The following is a 19,055-nucleotide window of genomic DNA, read 5'->3' as shown; positions in this document are numbered from 1 at the left end:
GAAAAGAAAAGAAAAGAAAAGAAAAGAAAAGAAAAGAAAAGAAAAGAAAAAAGAAAAGAAAAATCTAGTCCTTCACATGTCTATGATGTCCTATAAGGGTGTGTCTGTCTCTGTGCATGTAGGAAGCCGCATGTTGTGTCCGTGATTCGAAGTTTAAGGATTAAAACCCAGGTAAAAACAGGCACATTGTATATAGAGGGTAAGGGTGAGTAGATTTACCCTGGGGATTTTCCAAAGGGCCAAAAAGAAAATAGAAGTGAGGTTGAAAAAAGAAAATAAATAGAACGCTGGGGGGCTATTAGAAGGAGAGAAATGTAAGTGAGGTTGTGATACCATAAAAACCATGACTAATGGAACTTCCGCAGCAAATTCCGGAGGCTTGTCAAGGGCTGCAAGCAACTTGTCCAAAACTGACGTGCATCTAGATCATACTTAATGTTGATATACGTAATGACAGGGATAAGACTTCTGGGAGAGACTGATTAGTAATGTGAGGACATGGAAAGGGGACCTTAAGTTCCGCTTGATTCCACAAGGAGAAAGAACTGCAGAGGAACCAAAGGAGGTGTGTGTCTATATCACCACTTGTTACCCCTATTCTGTTACTTAGTGCTATTTCGACTTATGTGGGGTGTCTGGTGAGTCAGGGAGTTGGAACTATTGGGGAAAGGTATAGGTTGACACAGCAAAAACAAACAAACAAAAAAAGATGGATATGTGACAAGAATATGAGAAAGTATATACCAAATTTTATATCGTTGTGTCTAATTGTAGGAAAGCTTGCTTTCTGAGAGTAAATTCCTCTTGAGGCAAAACACCATTTGAAAATGTTAGTATCAGGAACTAGAGAGAGCCCTGAGGGATGTTGATGGAGGATTGGTTGACTTATTCATTAGGCTCCCAGTAAAATCACATTTGAGGAGTGCACAGTGCACAGCCTTTAACCTCATGGCCGATGACTTCTTTCATTCATGATCCCACAGAAGGATCTGCTCTGTTCTTAAGATAGCCCAGTTGATTATGACTATGAACACTACTCATATAACTTTCTAACTTTTTTTTTTAATCACAGGGTTAGGATGCAAATATATTTATCAAAAGGATGGTGATCCTTTGCACATAAGTGAACTCCTGGAGAGTTTCAAAAAGGATGCTAGGAGTGTTAAGTTGCGAGCTGGGAAACATCAACTTGAAGACGTGACAGGCGTGCTGAAGAGTTTTCTGTCTGATATTGATGACGCTCTCCTCACGAAGGAACTCTATCCATACTGGGTCTCTGCATTAGGTAATACCCTTGGTCCAGATAGCATGCCAGCCCTCTAATTTAACACTCAGGATTTTTCTATCTGTCTTTGATCATCATCTTGTTTGCCTTGAAACATACCCTAACTCGTATTAATATAACTGGCAAAAAATTTATTCATGGATTCCACTTAATAAAGTAAAATTGTGTTACATCTTATGAAAATAGGGAATAAAATTATTAATAGACCAATTACTTATTAAAGGCTTTATTGGATCATGTTATTTTTTAATGAAATGTTTTATATGCATTTATTAAAACTAGCTCCTTTGCTGAAGTATTACAATAAGAACATTTTAATATTTTTAGCTTTTACTGTTTTATAGCTATTATTTCACACTTGTTAGATATATACATATTCTTATATTCTTATTTTTTAGCAAGCTACTAAGATTTCATATATCTAAAGTGTTTTTAAAATGCTTATTTAAATATCTATAGTTCCAGTTTTGAATTTTTAGCTTTATATAGATCATAATAATAAATATATTTCTATATATATATAATCTGTTTTAAAGGGATTTTTGAAAAAGGCTCTTGAATTTGGATTTTCTGTTTATTCTTAATTTAAATTTATATTTTTGAAGGGATTAATTTTGAAATTGTATCACAAGAAATGATAGTTTTAATTTTTTGTCTAATACCCCTGAACAATATTAGAAAGGAGAAAATAGAATTGTCACTAAAAGTGTAGTGTTTTGAAATTTAACTCTCTAATTCAAAAGTTAGTCTTTGATTCCTTTCAGGCATTTCTCTAATCAACAGGGTTAAGTGTAATCCCAAGGACAATATAATTTCCTGAGCTGTAAACTATTTCATTAGATATGTGTCTCTATGAGGCCAGTTTCCTGACAATACTCATTTTAAAGATAGTTTTAGTATGAATAACTGAAATTATATCTAATTAATGAATAAGGAAAATTTGTCTTCATGTAAAACTACTATTCATCAAAACAAAAGAAAAAACAGAGAGCCAATAACTTTCTGCTAAAATTGTTAAATAAAGACCAGTCCATTGGGGGGGGGGGAACAGTCTGCTGTCAGTTGACCACGAAGGGGTGCTTAGCCAAAATGCCAGTTTCAGAAAGTAAAGTTATATCTTTGACTTGGGGATGTGTTATGTGAGAATTTTCTTGGGGATATCTTTTAAAAGCCTATAGGTCTTTTGCTTATAGACCTAATATGCCCTCTTAGCCATTTCTGAATATGTACTGTTGGGTCTCAAGCCATAATTTTGAGTGATCTTATAGAAAAACGTCCCTAGTGTCTGCCTCAATTGAAGCTAAGAAAAAATTTTAAGTCATTTATTAATTTATTGCCCAGATGTTGCTCCCTAACTAGTCCCTTCTCATAGAGTTCCTTCCCCCATCCCCTCCCCCCTTCACTTCTGAGAGGACAGCCCAGATTCCCCTACCCTGGCACATCAAGTCTCTTCTGAATTAGGCACATCCTCCCCCACTGAGGCCAGAGAGGACAGCCCTCTGCTACATATATGTTAGGTGTCTCATAGCTCAATTGGGAGAGCAGTAGACTGAAGGGAAGAAGGTTTGTAGTGGTGCCCACTTCTAATCCTCACAATTGAAAGGCAGAGGCAAGCAGATCTCTGAGAGTGAAGCCAGCCCAGTCTACAGAGAATGTTCCAGGATAGCTAGGGCTGTTACACAGAGAAGCCCTGTTCTGAACTAGTCCTCTTTCCTCCAAGAAAATAGATTAACAAAATTTGATTTTTCCAGGCAGTGGTGGCATATACCTTTTATGCTAACATGCTGGAGGCAAAGGCAGATAGAACTTTGATTTCAAAGCCAGCCTGTTCTACAGAGTGAGTTCTAAGACAGTTAGGGTAAAACAGAGAAACAAAAACAAAACAAACAAAAACAAAACACAACCATATAAAAACTTAAAAATTCTTGTAGTATCATACCAACTGTTTATAAAATACAGGAGGGTTCTAAAAACACTTTTAAATTATCTGAATTCTTTCTATAATTGTTTTTTTTTCTTGACTGTTTTACTTAGGTAATATAATCTATTACTCCATAATTGTTATGTTTAACTATTATATCTTATATGTTCAGTTCAATAGAAACTGTAGTACAGAACTGTAGTTTTAATCACATTTTTTATGTGTATTCTACCTTGATTTCAGTATCAGGATCATCTAAAGCTTCCATAATATCAAGTCACCTCATAATACATGAGAGACAGCAATTTTGTCTAAGCCTTTTATCCATGTGATCTTAGTTTATTGTGCTTAGGTACTGCTCAAGAATTACAATCCCAAGATTTTCCTACTACTGTGTTGATAATCGAATAATTTAGACAATGGGTTTTGAACTATTTTCCCTCTCCCAAATCATTCCAGGTCCTCCCAACCTCTCTGCCCACCCAACATCACATATTCTCTCTTTGTCTCAATAAATAAGAGAAAGCAACTCTTGAAAAAAAAAAAAAAAAAAAACAACAGAAAAAAAAAAAAAAAAAAACAACAGAACTGATACACAGAGGAACTCACAGACTGTAATAGCAAGCATAAAACTCGTGTGTGTTCAAATTAGACAACACCCCATCACCAAGATCAGGCTGTACACATAAGATCCCACCCCCCAACCAGGGAACTGTTTGTAATTGATACCTGTTGGGAAGGGAGATATAGATTTTTCTCCACTAGAGTGTCACTGGATTTATCAACCAAACTCCAGACCAAACCACTTTTTAAATTTGTTTTGTTTTAGAATCTCAATCTTCTCTCTCTCTCTCTCTCTCTCTCTCTCTCTCTCTCTCTCTCTCTCTCTCTCTCTCTCTCTCTCTCTCTCTCTCTCTCTGTGTGTGTGTGTGTGTGTGTGTGTGTGTATACTCATACTTATGCACATGTGTGTATGATGTATGCATGCACATGTGTATAGGTTTATAAATGCATATGCACATGTGTGTGGGTGTGTATGCATATCTATGCTAACATATGTGGGTGTATTGATGGCTATGCACTTTTCTGGGGGTGTATTCATGCCTATGCACATGTGTATGTGTGATATATGCATGCCTTTGCACATGACACATGTGTGTATAATTTATGCATGCCTGTGCACATGTGTGTGTATGCATGCCTATGCACATGTGTGTGGGTATATGTGCATACCTATGCCGACATATGTGGGTGTATTGATGCCTATACACTTTTGTGTGGGTGTATGTGTGCCTATGCACATGTGTATTGTGATGTATGCATGCCTACGCACATATGTGTGAGTATATGCATATCAGAAATTGGTGCTAAATGTTTTACTCCATTACTTTCACCTCATTGTTTTGGGACATTGTCTCTGACTGAACTTGAAGCTTTCTCATTGGTTAGATAAACTTCCCAGAAAGCCCCAGGGATCTTGTGTCTCTGCCTGCCAGTGCTTGAATTTCAGGTCCACACCACCCTGCCTGTATTTTCATCCTAAGAGTTCTGAATGTCTAAACTCAGGTGTCCATGCTTACACAGCAGACTATCCCTCAAGATACAGCCTCTGCCCACTCATCATGGTTTTTTTTTTCTATATGACATGAAATCTTTCCCAAGTTTTGCTTTCTAGTTGCTTTGTTTTGAAAATCTCTATTTATTTTTCTAAAGTACATGAAATGCCTTCTACTGGAATTATTACTTGGTAATTATTAAAATGTTAATTGGATTTTATTAAATATGTGAGATTGTTTTTAAAATCATAAACTAGATGACATGGCAGAAAATATTTGGATTACTCATAAATTTCTTTGGTAATTTGGGTGTTTTCTCTTCCTGCTTTTCCAGCATTTTCTCTGGGTATGCTATTTCCTTCAAGAGGTCTCACGTGCAGCTAAAATGTACACAGGAGAGAAAACTTGACCTTTCTAATAGGAGGGTGCTTGGAAAATGTGTCACCTTTCCTCCATCCCTGGGGATCTTACAGAGCTTTGGAAGGGACTGTATACATTTCAGGAATCTTTGGAATGTCCCTGGCTTTTCTTGTGTAATAGGTAGGGAGTGAAAACATGTAACTTCCAAGGGTCACAGGGGTTGAAGCTGAAGAGCGAAAGGTCAGCAAATGTTGTTGCTAAGAAGAAAGGTGGTATTTCCCATGTCGGCCAAGAGATTGGACTGAACTGCCAGTCCACTTGTTCTGAATCCCACTATGAGGAAAGTTCACAGTTCTCAGAGATCTGTCTTCTCAAGAGGCAAGAGGGCAATCCTTTCCCATTTGTCTTTTGATGGACCAATTAATTTCTTTTCACGATAATGACAGAAGGCCCATTATCTTCTAAATCTAAATTATGGTATTAAGACCTGTACATCACCTCTTCCACGTGGTCCTTTTTATTTTCATCTGATTTGAAGGCAGCCAGCCTGGCCACGGGCCCTTGATGTGGATCAAAGGAATAGTACAGTTCATAGTTCTGGGATGTCTCATAGCTTTGGAAAGATATTTAGGATTTTATAAGAAAAAGAGGTCAGCATATCATTTTCAAATAAAAATGATGAAGCCCCTCTGTAGCCAGACATAATCTACCTTTGGCTTAGCTGCTCAACATGTGCTAAAGTTTGATTAATTTGTTGAAGGCATTCCTGTTAAGATGTAAAAGTCCATAAAATAGGCTGTAGAAAAACCCCTTTGCCCTGCCCTTTTGAAAACTATAATATATGATCAGGTAATGCTTGAGCAATTTTTATTTTATTTTTCAAATTACAGTCAATTGTGTTAAATGTCAGAATGTGTTTCTCCTGAGCCCTGACTGTATCATTTATATGCATATAAGTACTATTTAAGATAATATAGAGATACATGTACAATACGGCTGATTAGTTTAAATGTCAGGAATCCTCTCCCTAGATACACAAGATGAAAAGGAGAGAACTGGCAGGTACAGAGCCTTTATACGCTCTCTTCCTGGGGTCAACAGAGCAACGCTCGCGGCTCTAATTGAACACCTTTACAGGTAGGTGGACTCCTAAAGTTTCTGAGCATTTTAAAGCTTGATCACTATCAATATGGACTTATCTTTTCAATTAAAATCTGTGTAGGTGAAATCCCATGTCTTATTGTGAACCCTTCAAGTCTTAAGAACTCTTTTTGCAATGAAGGTATACTTACAGATGAATATGCTGGAGACGTTCTTAAATGAATAATAATTTTAACACAGTGCTCCTCTGCAGTCAGTTAATAAGCAGGAGATTTAAAACTCTCTTGAATGTGACATTGGGTAAGGAGTGATTGTCTTATTTTACAGTATAAATATAGCTTATATTACACAGACCTGCTTCTGCCTATAATATATCGGACGGGTGTTTAAATGGGGAATTTTAGAGCATGCGACTTGGCACCACAGGGGAGAAACTGAATGACTGAATACTGAAGCCCCACTGTTCTACAGTAGGGTGAAGTCTGAGAATACATTGTTTTAATTGGTGAATTTTATAAACTTGTGCTATAGCTGTTTTGTAAATAATATTAACTGATTTGAAAATGAAATTGAGAAATGTTCCACAGTGTTTGTCTTTGGCAGCCCACTATGCTCTTGTAATATGTAAACTTTTACAACAGAAGTAGGGTTTCATTTAGCTCCATTTTTTTATTTCTTTTTTATTTCTTTTTTTTTTTTTTTTTGGTGGTCAGGGTTGTGAATGTTAAGCATGGCTCTATATTGAGCTCTAGCCGCAGTCTGCAAAACATGGGTTCACACTGCATCACACAGATAAGTGTTTGATATTCTAGGACAAACTGTAATATACAATGTGAGAATTCAGTAGGAAAACATGAAGGAGTTGACATGTGTTGAGGTTTCAAGAGTTTCAGGGAATTCTTTGATGTTAAAGAGCCATATGAACTAGATGTATAACAAAAAAAATAGACAAAGTGGTCACAGCTACTCAAAAAGTTGTAAAAAATTGCCTGAGCCCAGGAGAGTATCCTGAGCACCGTTGAAGTTGTCTAAAGAGGCAAGCAAGCAAAAGACTGAAGAAAAGCCCCGTACATGGGTGGGATGTGTCTTCTGAGACACATGAGTATTAGGTTTTATGAACATTGATAATTGCCTGGCAGGAGACTGTGAAAGGATTTCCAAGTCATGTATATGCATTTTGATTTTATCCAAGTTACTAAAATAATCTGTCTGACTTAACACATTACCTCCTGTAAAGGGAACACTTGAGAAGAAGCAGGAAACCTAATTAAGAAACATTTCCTTGGTTCTTATGAGCAGGCCAGAGTGAGAGTATGAGAAGCTGATATGAAATACTGGGGAACAGCAGTATCTGGGTACCAGAAGTCAAGAAAACAATTTACATGGTACATAGATTATTCTAGAAATTAAGGCTGTCAGAGAAACTAAATATATTGACAGCTAAACAGGTATATGGAGGGATGGTTTTACTGAATCTGTCTCAAGAAAATAAGGAACTGGGTAATGTCATCAAAAGTGTAAGTCACCTTGGATGCCTTCAGATTAAGTACAGCTTTTAATTCAGTACCTGCCCTGGATAACAATTCACTTCTGTCATCAGAAGCAGCCACTTAATTCCACTCAGCAAGTATTCATGATGCACTGCAGTGCGATTAAAGTGAGAGTCTCTGACTGAGATTCTAGCAACAGAGACAGCCACAGGAGATAAATTTTCCAGATCTTTACAATCTAGTGTGATAAAAGTGCGGGAGTAGTTTGGAGGAGCACTTGCAATTGTTAGCTCTTCCTTTATTAAATTTCAGTTGCTTTTCCATCTTGTAAATCGTATAGGATGATTGCAGTTTCTTTATCCAGTCTCTGCTATGCAATTTTGCATTTTACTATAGATTTCTGACATTATCATATATATTACTCCCTTTTTGAGTGCATCTTCTAGAGGCTATACACAAGAGCACTTCGGTCAGTAGTTTGCTCTCTCTTTGTCTCTTGGGGACTCTGTGTGTGTGTGTGTGTGTGTGTGTGTGTGTGTGTGTGTGTGTGTGTGTGTGTGGTATGGTATATATGTGTGGGCCTGTGTCAATAGTTAAACAGCTGCTTTATATACAGTTAGTGAAAATTCAATAAAATCATAAACAGGTATTTGCAGTTGTGTTTCTCATTGGCTATTTTTATCCTTGTAACTCCTCTTTGTGGGAATGACTGTTGTCGCGAAGTTCAAAATGGGCATTATCTAAAGTACTCATTACAGTATCCAAAAGTTATAGCTTACTGATTAGAAGAATGAATTTACTTGTCAATATCTATTTATTTTGGAAAGGCATTCTTGGGGCTGACAAGAGATAGCTCAGCAATTAACATCACTTACTGATCATGCAAAGGACTCAGGTTCATTCAATTGCCAGCACTCATGCAACAGCTCAAGAATAATCTGTACCTCCAAGTCCTAGAGATTCAATTCCTCTACAAGTCTATGAGGGCATCAGCCACATGTGTGGTACACATAATATATGTAGGCAAAACACCCATAAAATAAAATTAAAAACACATTAACAAATAATAAAAAATAGGGGTATTCTTAAAAGTTTGTAAGATGAGGATGGCTGTATTTTTAATCACACATTGACTTTTTGAGATATCCTGTCTTGAATAACTTGAATAAAACCTGTTATTGAAAGGATGTGATGTCATATAAAACCATCATTTAAATGTTATTCTGTTAGAGGGAAAGTTGTTATCTCATCAAGTCTAATTCAGCATAGCAGCCCTCTGATGGGATTGGCTGGTCAGTGATAGATAAGCAACTAACAATCTGTCCTTGGCTTTGATAAGTACCCAGAGAGTATATGTACTTAACTGAGGGTGCACTCTGTAGAAATTGTAGCCTTGCCTGCAGCCTGAAATCCCTCATTACAGATATAACAATTCCTGTTAAAGCCTATATCACCTTTACTTCCTGTGCCCTGCCCCCTCCAGGCCCCCCACACACACACCCGCATCTTTTATTTGCGATGCAGCTGCATTTATTGTTTCCAGCCAGGACTTAACACTTTAACACATTTCTTATGCTCTGGATTTTGGCTTGGGTTGTTCATTGGCTGCAAGTGTTTGTATATTGTCTGTTTCTGAGTACCAAGTATTGCTCCTTTGAACAATAATTTTTCTTCTATTGTTGATTAGACTATTTTATTTTGAAGAGCTTCATACTCTGTGTGTGTGTGTGTGTGTGTTTTCACTATTATAACTGAAGGTATTACGTACATTTCTATGAAATTCTCAGATACAATATGTCATAATGAAATATACTGTCCCCTAACAGGGTTCAGAAATGCTCAGAAATCAATCACATGAATGCCCATAACTTGGCAATGGTCTTTTCATCCTGCTTATTTCAAACTAAAGGACAAACTAGTGAAGAAGTCAATGTAATTGAAGATCTAATAAATAATTATGTGGAAATATTTGAGGTAAGAATGCTATGTCCTTTCCTTTTATGGTAGATTAAGTTTTGCAGCTTGCAAAACCCAATACTTATTGTTGGATGTTATTCAGGTCCATGTGAACATTTAAAAATAGAGGCTATGAAGGATAGTTAGGTTTGAAGGTTTTAGCTATAATTGGCTTTCAAAACAGTAACCATTTATTTAAATGTAGCAGCAGCCTTTAAATATTTTCACCATCTGTTGTCTGTTGGACAGCATAGTATTTACAGGCTCTGTGTGTGTTTTCTCTTCACTGTGTATATGCATTAAGTATGTCTACTGAGAGGTGTGAAGTTATGAATTTAACAAATTCAGTGATCAACAAAAGCCTGTTAAATGCTGCAATTGAATTTGCTCTGAGATGTGTGTGCGTGTTTTGTTTTTTTTTTTTTTTTTTTTTTTAATTGTGCTCCAGTTGGTGGAGAATTATGAAGCATTATCTTATGGCTTTTACTCGGGCCTTACGTGTATTTATTTCACTTTTCAGTTTGCAGTTCTCTGAAGTGAGTATATTTTACGTCTTATTAGTGAACTGTTAGAATAGGATTGTTTTTATAGTTTAAGCAAGAGAAAATATGGGGAATAAGGGTAGACTTTAGCGGTTCTAGGTACCAGTCCCTTCTGTGATGTGAATGACTCTCACACCACCTCTTTACTGTAACATGGTTCAGAGCTTGCTAAAGTGATACTTTCTCCTGGTCTGTACATATAGTTGTACCAGATGAAACCAGATGAGTTGGTGTGGCAGTTTAATAATCTTGACAGTTGTTCATTTTTGCTATAATTAATCAGAGGACTCCTTAGCTCAGGAAAATAAGTGCTTTTATTACTATAACAGTTTGAACCATAATTTCCAAGAGAGTTCATAGCACACCTGCCTATTCATTGCTCTTCGGTCTCTCTTCTTTTTTCCTCCTGTTTGTCTATTGTTTTTGTATTTTGATCAACAACAGCTTCTTTGAAATAATCTGATGCTGAAATAAACCAAAATGAATGTGGCTTTACATGCTCTTGTTATTATGTTAATAAAGCTAAATGGTTCCTTCACAGTTCTGTAGAACTTAAGATTCCTATTAAAAGTTTAATAAGCCCTTAAGGATTATTTGGTTTCGAGTCATTTGTCTGGGTTCTCACCTGCGAGCACTTTCAGAAATTGTCCGTGGGAACCTGTGCTTGTAAATCTATGTGGTTTTCATGAGGCTCTGCAATCTGATGGGGTATCATCAAAACGTATGCCAAGCCCTGCAAAGCTGTCTAGCGGGCTTCATGTTGCCCTAGTTGGGGTTGCTCCTGTGATCAAAATGATGACAATGATGTCCATTCTGGTCTGTTTGTAGTTTGTTGTCACTTAAATTCCCGAGGAGCTAAGTAAAGAAGAGCCCACCTTGCTCTGTGTACTCTACATTATTAGAATATTCCAAATTATATTTTAAACAGGTTAAAGAAGACCAAGTCAAACAAATGGACATAGAAAATAGCTTTATAACCAAGTGGAAAGACACTCAAGTGAGTAGTAAGAGTTAGTCTCTAAAGACTTGGAAACAAGACTTTTGTAAATGCATTTGTTGTGTGCGTTCAAGTTCCTATTCAAAGTAAAAGAGACTGATAAAGGCCTGGGGCACCTCTGAAACCTGATGTGTACGTGCAGAACATGTTAATCTCACCTTAAACATTGAGGGAACAGTGACTAATATTTACTAAAACCAAAACACTCTCTGCTATGCCAGTGGGTTTCAAAGGAAGCATTTAAAGCCAAAGAAATACTAGAATAAATTGCAAAATCACATAGCATAGTGATTTTTATCTGTTAAAATTAGAGAATCATAAATGATTTCCTCCATGCTTCTGCTCTGCATGCTCTCTGCTGATTGTATTAATGAGACCATTTCTAAGGTGACCTGTGTCACGCATACTAACTTTTGTCATTAGTCTGCTTTTCTAAATCCTGTCTCGCTTTCCTAGCCAGATTATATTGGATTTGTGTGTTCTGGGATACATCTTGCTTTTCCAGGGTTCCTTACCTTGTTTGATGAATTCACTGGAACGAGTTAAGGTTGATCATTAATCATCTTCTGGTAACAAGGAATGATAATGGATTCAGGGTTTCACTGTAAATAGTAGAAATGGGTCAAATGTGCTCTGTTCACAATTACACTCAGATAATGAGGCAAATTCCTGCTTATTAGTCAGACCCAAAGCTTACTTCAGTCTGGAAGCATCGACTTGTAATTAAAGAAATCACTGCAGCTATCATTCTGCATGGAGCAGACGAGCACATGCTTAGGTTCCCCTCGAACTAATACCGTGATATTAATTACTTAACAAATGAGTCCCTCCACCTTGACTGAAAGTAATGAATGCAACTTTCAGAGAAGTTAGACTTTAACACGACACTAAAAATAATCTTGCTTATTATCACTGCTTGTAATTCTCAGTTTGGGTGGGTGTTATTCAGTCCTGAAATGAAGGATTGTGAGCCTGAGAGAGATCCCTGGCAATCTAGTCTCTGTTGTTACTGCCTGAGTGTCTGCTCGTAATTTACAACACAGAAGCCAAGCTTGGACACTTTGGGTTTACGATAAGTAAAACAGTGTGTGTTTGTATTATAATAATTGAGAAAGACACTAAAAGTAATGTGGAAATGTGGTTATCTGTGCTTGAGTATTGCTTCATCTACTTTAAGCTTTGATTTTGCGGTATTTATGGTAACCTTGCTTCAATTTCTTAGCTGCTTCACTTTCTGGCTCACTCTATGTGTTCTGCGTGTTCGTTTTTTATTTTTGTTTTTGTTTTTTGTTTTTTTTTTAATTTTTACAATGTTTGTTCTTACTGTGATACTTATACAGTGAAAAACAGAAATGTCAGTTCTATCTTTCTCCCTAGAAATTATATGTAGACTCAAAACTGAGACAGAAACATTGGAAATACATTTTTCCATCATACAGTGACAAAATAGTGAAAAGGATTTCTTCAGAGGACAGTTTAAATCTTTCTCCCACAGATTTACTAACTAGATAACTAAATAAGGAAAATTTACCTTCAGAATGATTACACCTCAGAATATTTTTCAAATATTGATAATAGATATTTTAAGTGGTTATACAGTGGATTTCTGAAAGAAAAAAAAAAAAAGAGTTGCCTTATTCCTTAGCCTGTATTTTCTGATGTTGGTATGTACTGTGCTGTCTTATTCTCGTCCTTTTTATTTGTAACTTGTTAACTTAGGCTCTGTTTGGGAACGTAATGTCCCAAATAAGTATTCTTTTCTGCTTCAGGACAGGCAATAAAAACTAGAGCTTATCTGGCTCCTCTTCCTTATTCGGTTATTCTACTTTTATATACCTTGCTAAATTACCTTCCCTGCTTACAATTTTAGTTCATCTTTGATGCAACTTATCTCCCAGTTTCAGTGTTTGAATGTGTCAGCTACATGAACATTGAGCAAGGCTTATTTTGTCTTGTGAGATTATGTACACATAGATTAAGGGCTTTACATATTCTGTGGCTCCTAAACTCTTGTCAAATACAGCCTACATAAATTCTAGAGTCATTCCTTCAGTGTTTGAACACACTAAGGTCTTGAACATGGCATTAAGACAAATGTCATACTGTGGTTGCTGTTGCTATCAATACCATTTGTTTAGACTCTAAACTTTAGACCCTCTTGTCTATAATCAAGCACATTTTGAAATAAGTTCTAATACTGGTGAGCAGGGGAATCGAGTTAGTTTCACTGCTATACATTTTGGAGAATATGACAAGCATTTTGTAGCTCTCAGGATGCTGTATCTGTCATTTCATGATGGACTGACACATGCTATCTTCACATCTGTCCTTTATAGGTGTCCCAGGCTGGAGACTTGTTAATTGAAGTGTTTGTGGAAAGAAAGGAGCCAGATTGTAGTATTATAATACGGGTGAGTCCTAAGGAAACATATAAAGTATACTGTTGGAATCCTCAGAGCTGGTGGTCACTGATGTATTTACTAGAATGTTTTGTATTTTAGGCTTTCTTCAGTTCAAGCAGTGACTGATGGCAAGACTGACATTTCCTAGTCCTATCCCCTGGGAATCTAGTATTTAAGTTGTTTGGGAAAAAAACATCATCTGTATGTTCGTTAAGATGATTCTATAAATTTGGAAAATGAACTGAGAACTAGTACTTGTTTCTCCTCTTCCTAATATTGTGACATGAGACAAGTTATTTTCTCTGCTTCAGTCTCCGTTTCTTACCTATCAAATGTCTTTCTAATCTAAATGTATGTAAACACATAGCAAATTATTTTCCAAGTAGCTGTTTAGTAAATACCCATTTATATTATTATTAATGCCCAGCCTCAGTTCTTACACTCCAACATTTAAATTAGAATATTAGGTAACTTCTTTTTTCCTTTGAGCAGAGATAAAAATACATAATTTTCATTTCATTGTATTCAATAATTTGTCTTCTTTAGGGATGGTAGCAGTACTATTTCATGTTCTTGCTTAGTAAGCTGATTTTTTTTCTGTGTAAAGAGTACACAACTCTTCTAGTTAATAGAAATCCACTTCATTACATGCTTTAAACTCCTAAGATATTAAATGCATTGTGACTATTAACTTAGCTAATTCCAGGGGTTATGTATTAGCACTTTATGTCATTATTTGCCTTCCTTAGGACATGGAGCCAGGACAGGATCATAGGGTCTATGATCAGATCCTGTGGAAGTCATTTTTTATTTATTAGGTGCATCATCATTCTTATTCTGAATGTGTGACTGTGGTTATACTAGAAATGAAAAACTCTTGTAATTAAATTACAGATTAAACCACTTAGCAAAAGTCTATTGCTGGTACTAGAAGATATAAAATAATCTGCATACACACACACACATATGTGTGTGTGTGTGTGTGTCTGTATATATATAGACTATATTTTATATACTTTAAAGTATATTTCATAGAATATATATGCATATATGTGTATATATATTAAAGCATGTTTTAATTTTCTCTTTCTAATAGAGTTGTACTGTTTATGACAATTTGGCAAGGTTCCTATATTTTCTCTCTGTATTTAAGTAAACCCTATAGAGCTCTACGTAATCTGGAAAGGCTGAATAACAGTGACAAACTGTTTAGCAATAATCAGTATAATTTACAGATAGCTTTAAGACTGAAAAGCAGTGCTGTTGTGTTTATTCTGTTGACCCTGACCTCAAGCTCTAGAAGCATATACTATGTTTTAGGGAAATGGAAAATCGGAATTAAAAGACATTAAGAACATAGAACAAACCTGGATCACATAGCCCACCCCAGATATTCATTGCAGTGATGTTTACACTCTGTAAATTAACCCTTCCCTGAGTGTATAGTTCAAGGCACTTCCTGTTTCACATACTGAATTTCTCACTTGCTTTTAGTTCTTTAAGAAGGTGTTATCTCTCTCTCTCTCTCTCTCTCTCTCTCTCTCTCTCTCTCTCTCTCTCTCTCTCTCTNTCCCTCCCTCCCTCCCTCCTTCCTTTCCCTCTGTCCCTCCCTCCCTCCTTCTCCTCTGTCTGTCTGTCTGTCTGTCTGTCTGTCTGTCTGTCTGTCTTTTTTAAATTTCCAGTTCTGGAGAAATGACTTAATAGTTAAAAGCACTGTCTGCCCTTCTATAAGACCCTTGTTCAATTCCCAGAAACCACATGATGACTTACCCCATGAGTAAATCCAATTCTAGTGTATCCAAAATCCTCTTGCCTTAGTTGGTATTAGGAATTCATGTGGTACACAGACATACATGTAGGAAAAACATCCAGACACATAATATAATAAAACTAATTTTAGAGCAATGCAGATTTGAGGCATCAGCGACTCTCACACTTGCTATTTCTGTTGCTTCATGTTCTCCAAGTTGTTCCTGGATGCTGAGGTCCTCTGTAAATTTTCAATCCTTTGAGCTTCTCTGAATATAAAAGGTTTATCTTCCATTGTGTATTTAATATATTTCATAAACTAATCCCTGGATTTCATAAAGGTAGAATGAGTAAGTTATCTTTAAAAATGTGCATACAAGTGCATATGTACACACACACATACATCACACACACACACACTCACACACACACACCATACACACATAGGACTGATAAGCGTTCTAAGAAAACTTTTTAGGATGTTCGCATGCAAACTAAGTTACTATTGCGGTCTTCTAATGATTAATATGACTGCTTTTAACATTATCAGTGAATTCTAACTAAAGTAAAGTGTTGTTTTTAATATTATGCAATCATAATTATCAAGTCCTAAACTAAGAAGAAACTGATACAAACCCCAGAGTCCCTGTAAAGGTGGTATGCTTACACAGTGCCCTCTGGCTGTGAGATGCTTGTGGGTCTGGGCCCCAAACTTGCGCTGCAGAATCAATGGACTCCTAAGATACTAACTTGAATGCACTCTGTATGACGGTATGCTACCATCTGTCACTTGTAGTGGCAGGGAACACCACAGGCACCAAAACCCCGGGGCTTCTTGGCATAACACATAATATCTAATCATCTTCATAATATTTAGAGTCAAATCTGAATAAGCCAAGTAACTCTCACCCTTAATTATAGAAAGACAAATGAAATTTTACTGTGAGAAAATTACCAGACTTTTATGGTAGAGTTGGGTTTTGTTTTGTATTGTTGTTGTTATTGTTTTGTTGGGATTTTTTTGTTTTGAGACTAGGTGAATTTCTAATGAGTAACATAAGAATATGCTAAGAAAATAATTATCCCCAATATGTCTATATTACAGTATCTCTTTACTTTGATATTACAGTATATTTTATAGGAAAAAAAATCTCATTGTAGTATTTTCTTTGTGCTTAGAGAATCATGAGATATGGAACTTTATTGCCTTAGGACAAGACACCTTCTATATCAGACATCTTTGAAGGTATATCCCATCTCTTACAGATATCTCCTGTGATGGAAGCGGAAGAGTTAACGAATGACATATTAGCGATAAAAAATATCATTCCTATGAAAGGTGATATTTGGGCCACATTTGAAGTCATTGAAAATGAAGAGCTAGGTGAGTGGCTTTCATGCTAGAGATTCTTAAAATTCCTTATACAGTGACAGACACTTTGGGACAAGCCATTGCTAACATTTGCTGTTTTTCTAAAGGTTCGCATCTCTTTATGAATTCTGTTCCACCTCTCTGCCTCTCTTGACATATGCTATCACCACTTGAGAGTGACTTCCTCAGATGTTGGGTCATCAAGATAATTAATTCTTTCATTAACTATATAAATATAGTATAAAGTGTTAGGTGTCTCTCTCTCTGCCTCATCAAGTAATAGTTTTATTCATAAGGACAAACTGTGACTTATACCAATATCCTAAATGTCACCTCACTATCGCCTTATATCTGTGTGCTCTTTATTTAGTAAGAATACATATTTAAAAGATTGTTGCCCACTGCAAATCAATAACTTTACATAGAGCAAAAACTTCTCATTTGGCTGTTTTATTTTCTCCCATTTCTCAATTTCTCATATTTCACAAAGAAATGGAAGACTAAAGAGACCTTTTAAACCACCTTGACCACCCTGGTTGCCAAGTGCTGAATAAGCTTAACATTCTAATGACAACGTTTGGTATCAAAGACCTATAGGACAAAAAAATAAGATGCAGAATTTCATTGTACCTTGACCATCTGTCTAGCTGATATCTACTAAGGTCTTGGGACCCTTTCAAGTATAGCTGTCAACCTGCCAAAAAGAAAACCTTGCCACCCTACAAGGCTCCAGAGAAAAATTAAAATTCAATTTTGATCTACCCCAGGGTGCATTATTTGGAATATTGGAGTCAGCATTAGAATATAAGGGGTTTTATATATATATATATATATATATATATATATATATATATATATATATAGAGAGAGAGAGAGAGAGAGAGAGAGAGAGAGAGAGAGAGGCACTCCTGCACCACTCCGTCTTGGTATTTTTACTCATTTGCTTTTTACATGCATAATTCCTTAAAAATTACTGGGACTTGGGGGATGATATTGTCAATATGTCTTGTCAAGGTACAGTATCCCTAGTGCTTGGGTGTCAATTCTCAGTACTTGCCTTCATTAGACTCTGTCCCCCTTTGGACAGAACTGCTCCTGATAAGTGACTCCTGTGACCTGCCAACTGTGAAACTCAGCGGCCCTGCTTTCAGCATTATGGTAGCTGATGTCTTGTGCTGTCGATTGTTGGTGACCTTTCTTTTCTCCTGTGGTGATCTTCAGGCTATTTTCAGAACTCCTTCCATGGTCTTGAGTCTTCGATCATTTCATCCAGTTTATACTTTCTTTTTCTTCTGTCCATTGTCAAACATCGTGTTTGTCCTTATGTAATTCCTTTGGTTATCCTTTCTGTTTTTATGTATTTGTTAGGTTATCATAAACTCTTTGTGCTTGACTGTGCATTAGGAAATGGTTTTTTTCCATGTACATCTTTGGTTTGTACACATCAGCCGACCCCCACCTGCACTTGATTACCTCCTTTGAAGTTTCCACCCAGAATGTCTCTGCAGTAACCTGCTATGGTGTTCACACTACCTGGCTTAAGAAAAGCTTCATGGTAGAAGTAGAGAATGCATCTTTTCTTTAGTATTGTTTTGCCTCTATTTTCTAAAATAGTGCATCATAAGTAATAGCTGTAAAATGAAAATCTTGATTAGATAAAGAATAATGTATAGCCATATGTTCGAGATTCTCTTGATTTTTCTCATAATGAAATGGGTTTGATTCCTGTCCTCATTATATATGTGGGTAAAAGATATCTATCTATTGATATTATCGCCAAGGTTTTCTTCCATCTTCAAAACCCTCTTTTCTCTGCTTCCTCTGTTTCTGATTATTCTATCATTTCAGCCTTCCACAAACTTTCAAGACATGGATAAAATATAGACAACTTCTTTGCCAGGATAAAATATTAATATTGTCTGCTGAGGTTATTAATGGAGTCTTCATGTCTATTTTGAACTTACAACCCTAGCCTTTATTATCCACATTCATATCTGTAATCTGTTTTTCTGTGGTAGAAACCAAAGAGTCTGTTCATTTCTGTGTATTCCATGTTGGGTCTCTATTATGCTTCTCCTGATATTCCCACCCTCCTCCCACAAATCAATTCCGTAGACTTCCAACCCACATGTAAGCTGTAATCAGACCCGTTCTCTCAGTTGATTTTCTGTCCCTTGCTTTTCTGTCATTGTAACAAATATCTGTAATAAACCATCTAAAAGGAGAAGAGAATTCTTTTCTCTCACCTCTCAAATGTTTCAGTGTGTGGTTGGTTAAACTTCCATCTTTTGCTGGGCAAAAGGTCTAGGTGGAGCATTTGGATC

General features: G+C 36.3%; 1 protein-coding gene across 3 annotated transcripts in view; it reads left to right on the top strand.

The window, feature by feature from the left end:
• Positions 1-19,055, top strand: part of Arap2 (ArfGAP with RhoGAP domain, ankyrin repeat and PH domain 2) — a 160,097-nt gene that overhangs the window by 111,935 nt on the left and 29,107 nt on the right. For 2 of the 3 annotated variants that reach the window (XM_021211156.2, XM_029545276.1), the window contains exons 21-26: positions 1,073-1,285; positions 6,154-6,259; positions 9,540-9,687; positions 11,140-11,208; positions 13,545-13,619; positions 16,626-16,743. In XM_021211156.2, the coding sequence (XP_021066815.1) occupies positions 1,073-1,285; positions 6,154-6,259; positions 9,540-9,687; positions 11,140-11,208; positions 13,545-13,619; positions 16,626-16,743 (729 nt within the window). The remainder of the gene's footprint in view (positions 1-1,072; positions 1,286-6,153; positions 6,260-9,539; positions 9,688-11,139; positions 11,209-13,544; positions 13,620-16,625; positions 16,744-19,055) is intronic. The other variant, XM_029545277.1, reaches the window with a different exon arrangement.

This window comes from Mus pahari, chromosome 13, assembly GCF_900095145.1.
Source record: "Mus pahari chromosome 13, PAHARI_EIJ_v1.1, whole genome shotgun sequence".
NCBI classification, from domain to species: Eukaryota; Metazoa; Chordata; class Mammalia; order Rodentia; family Muridae; genus Mus; species Mus pahari.
Note: the sequence above shows the minus strand (reverse complement) of the source record. Positions and strands in the feature narration are given on the sequence as shown.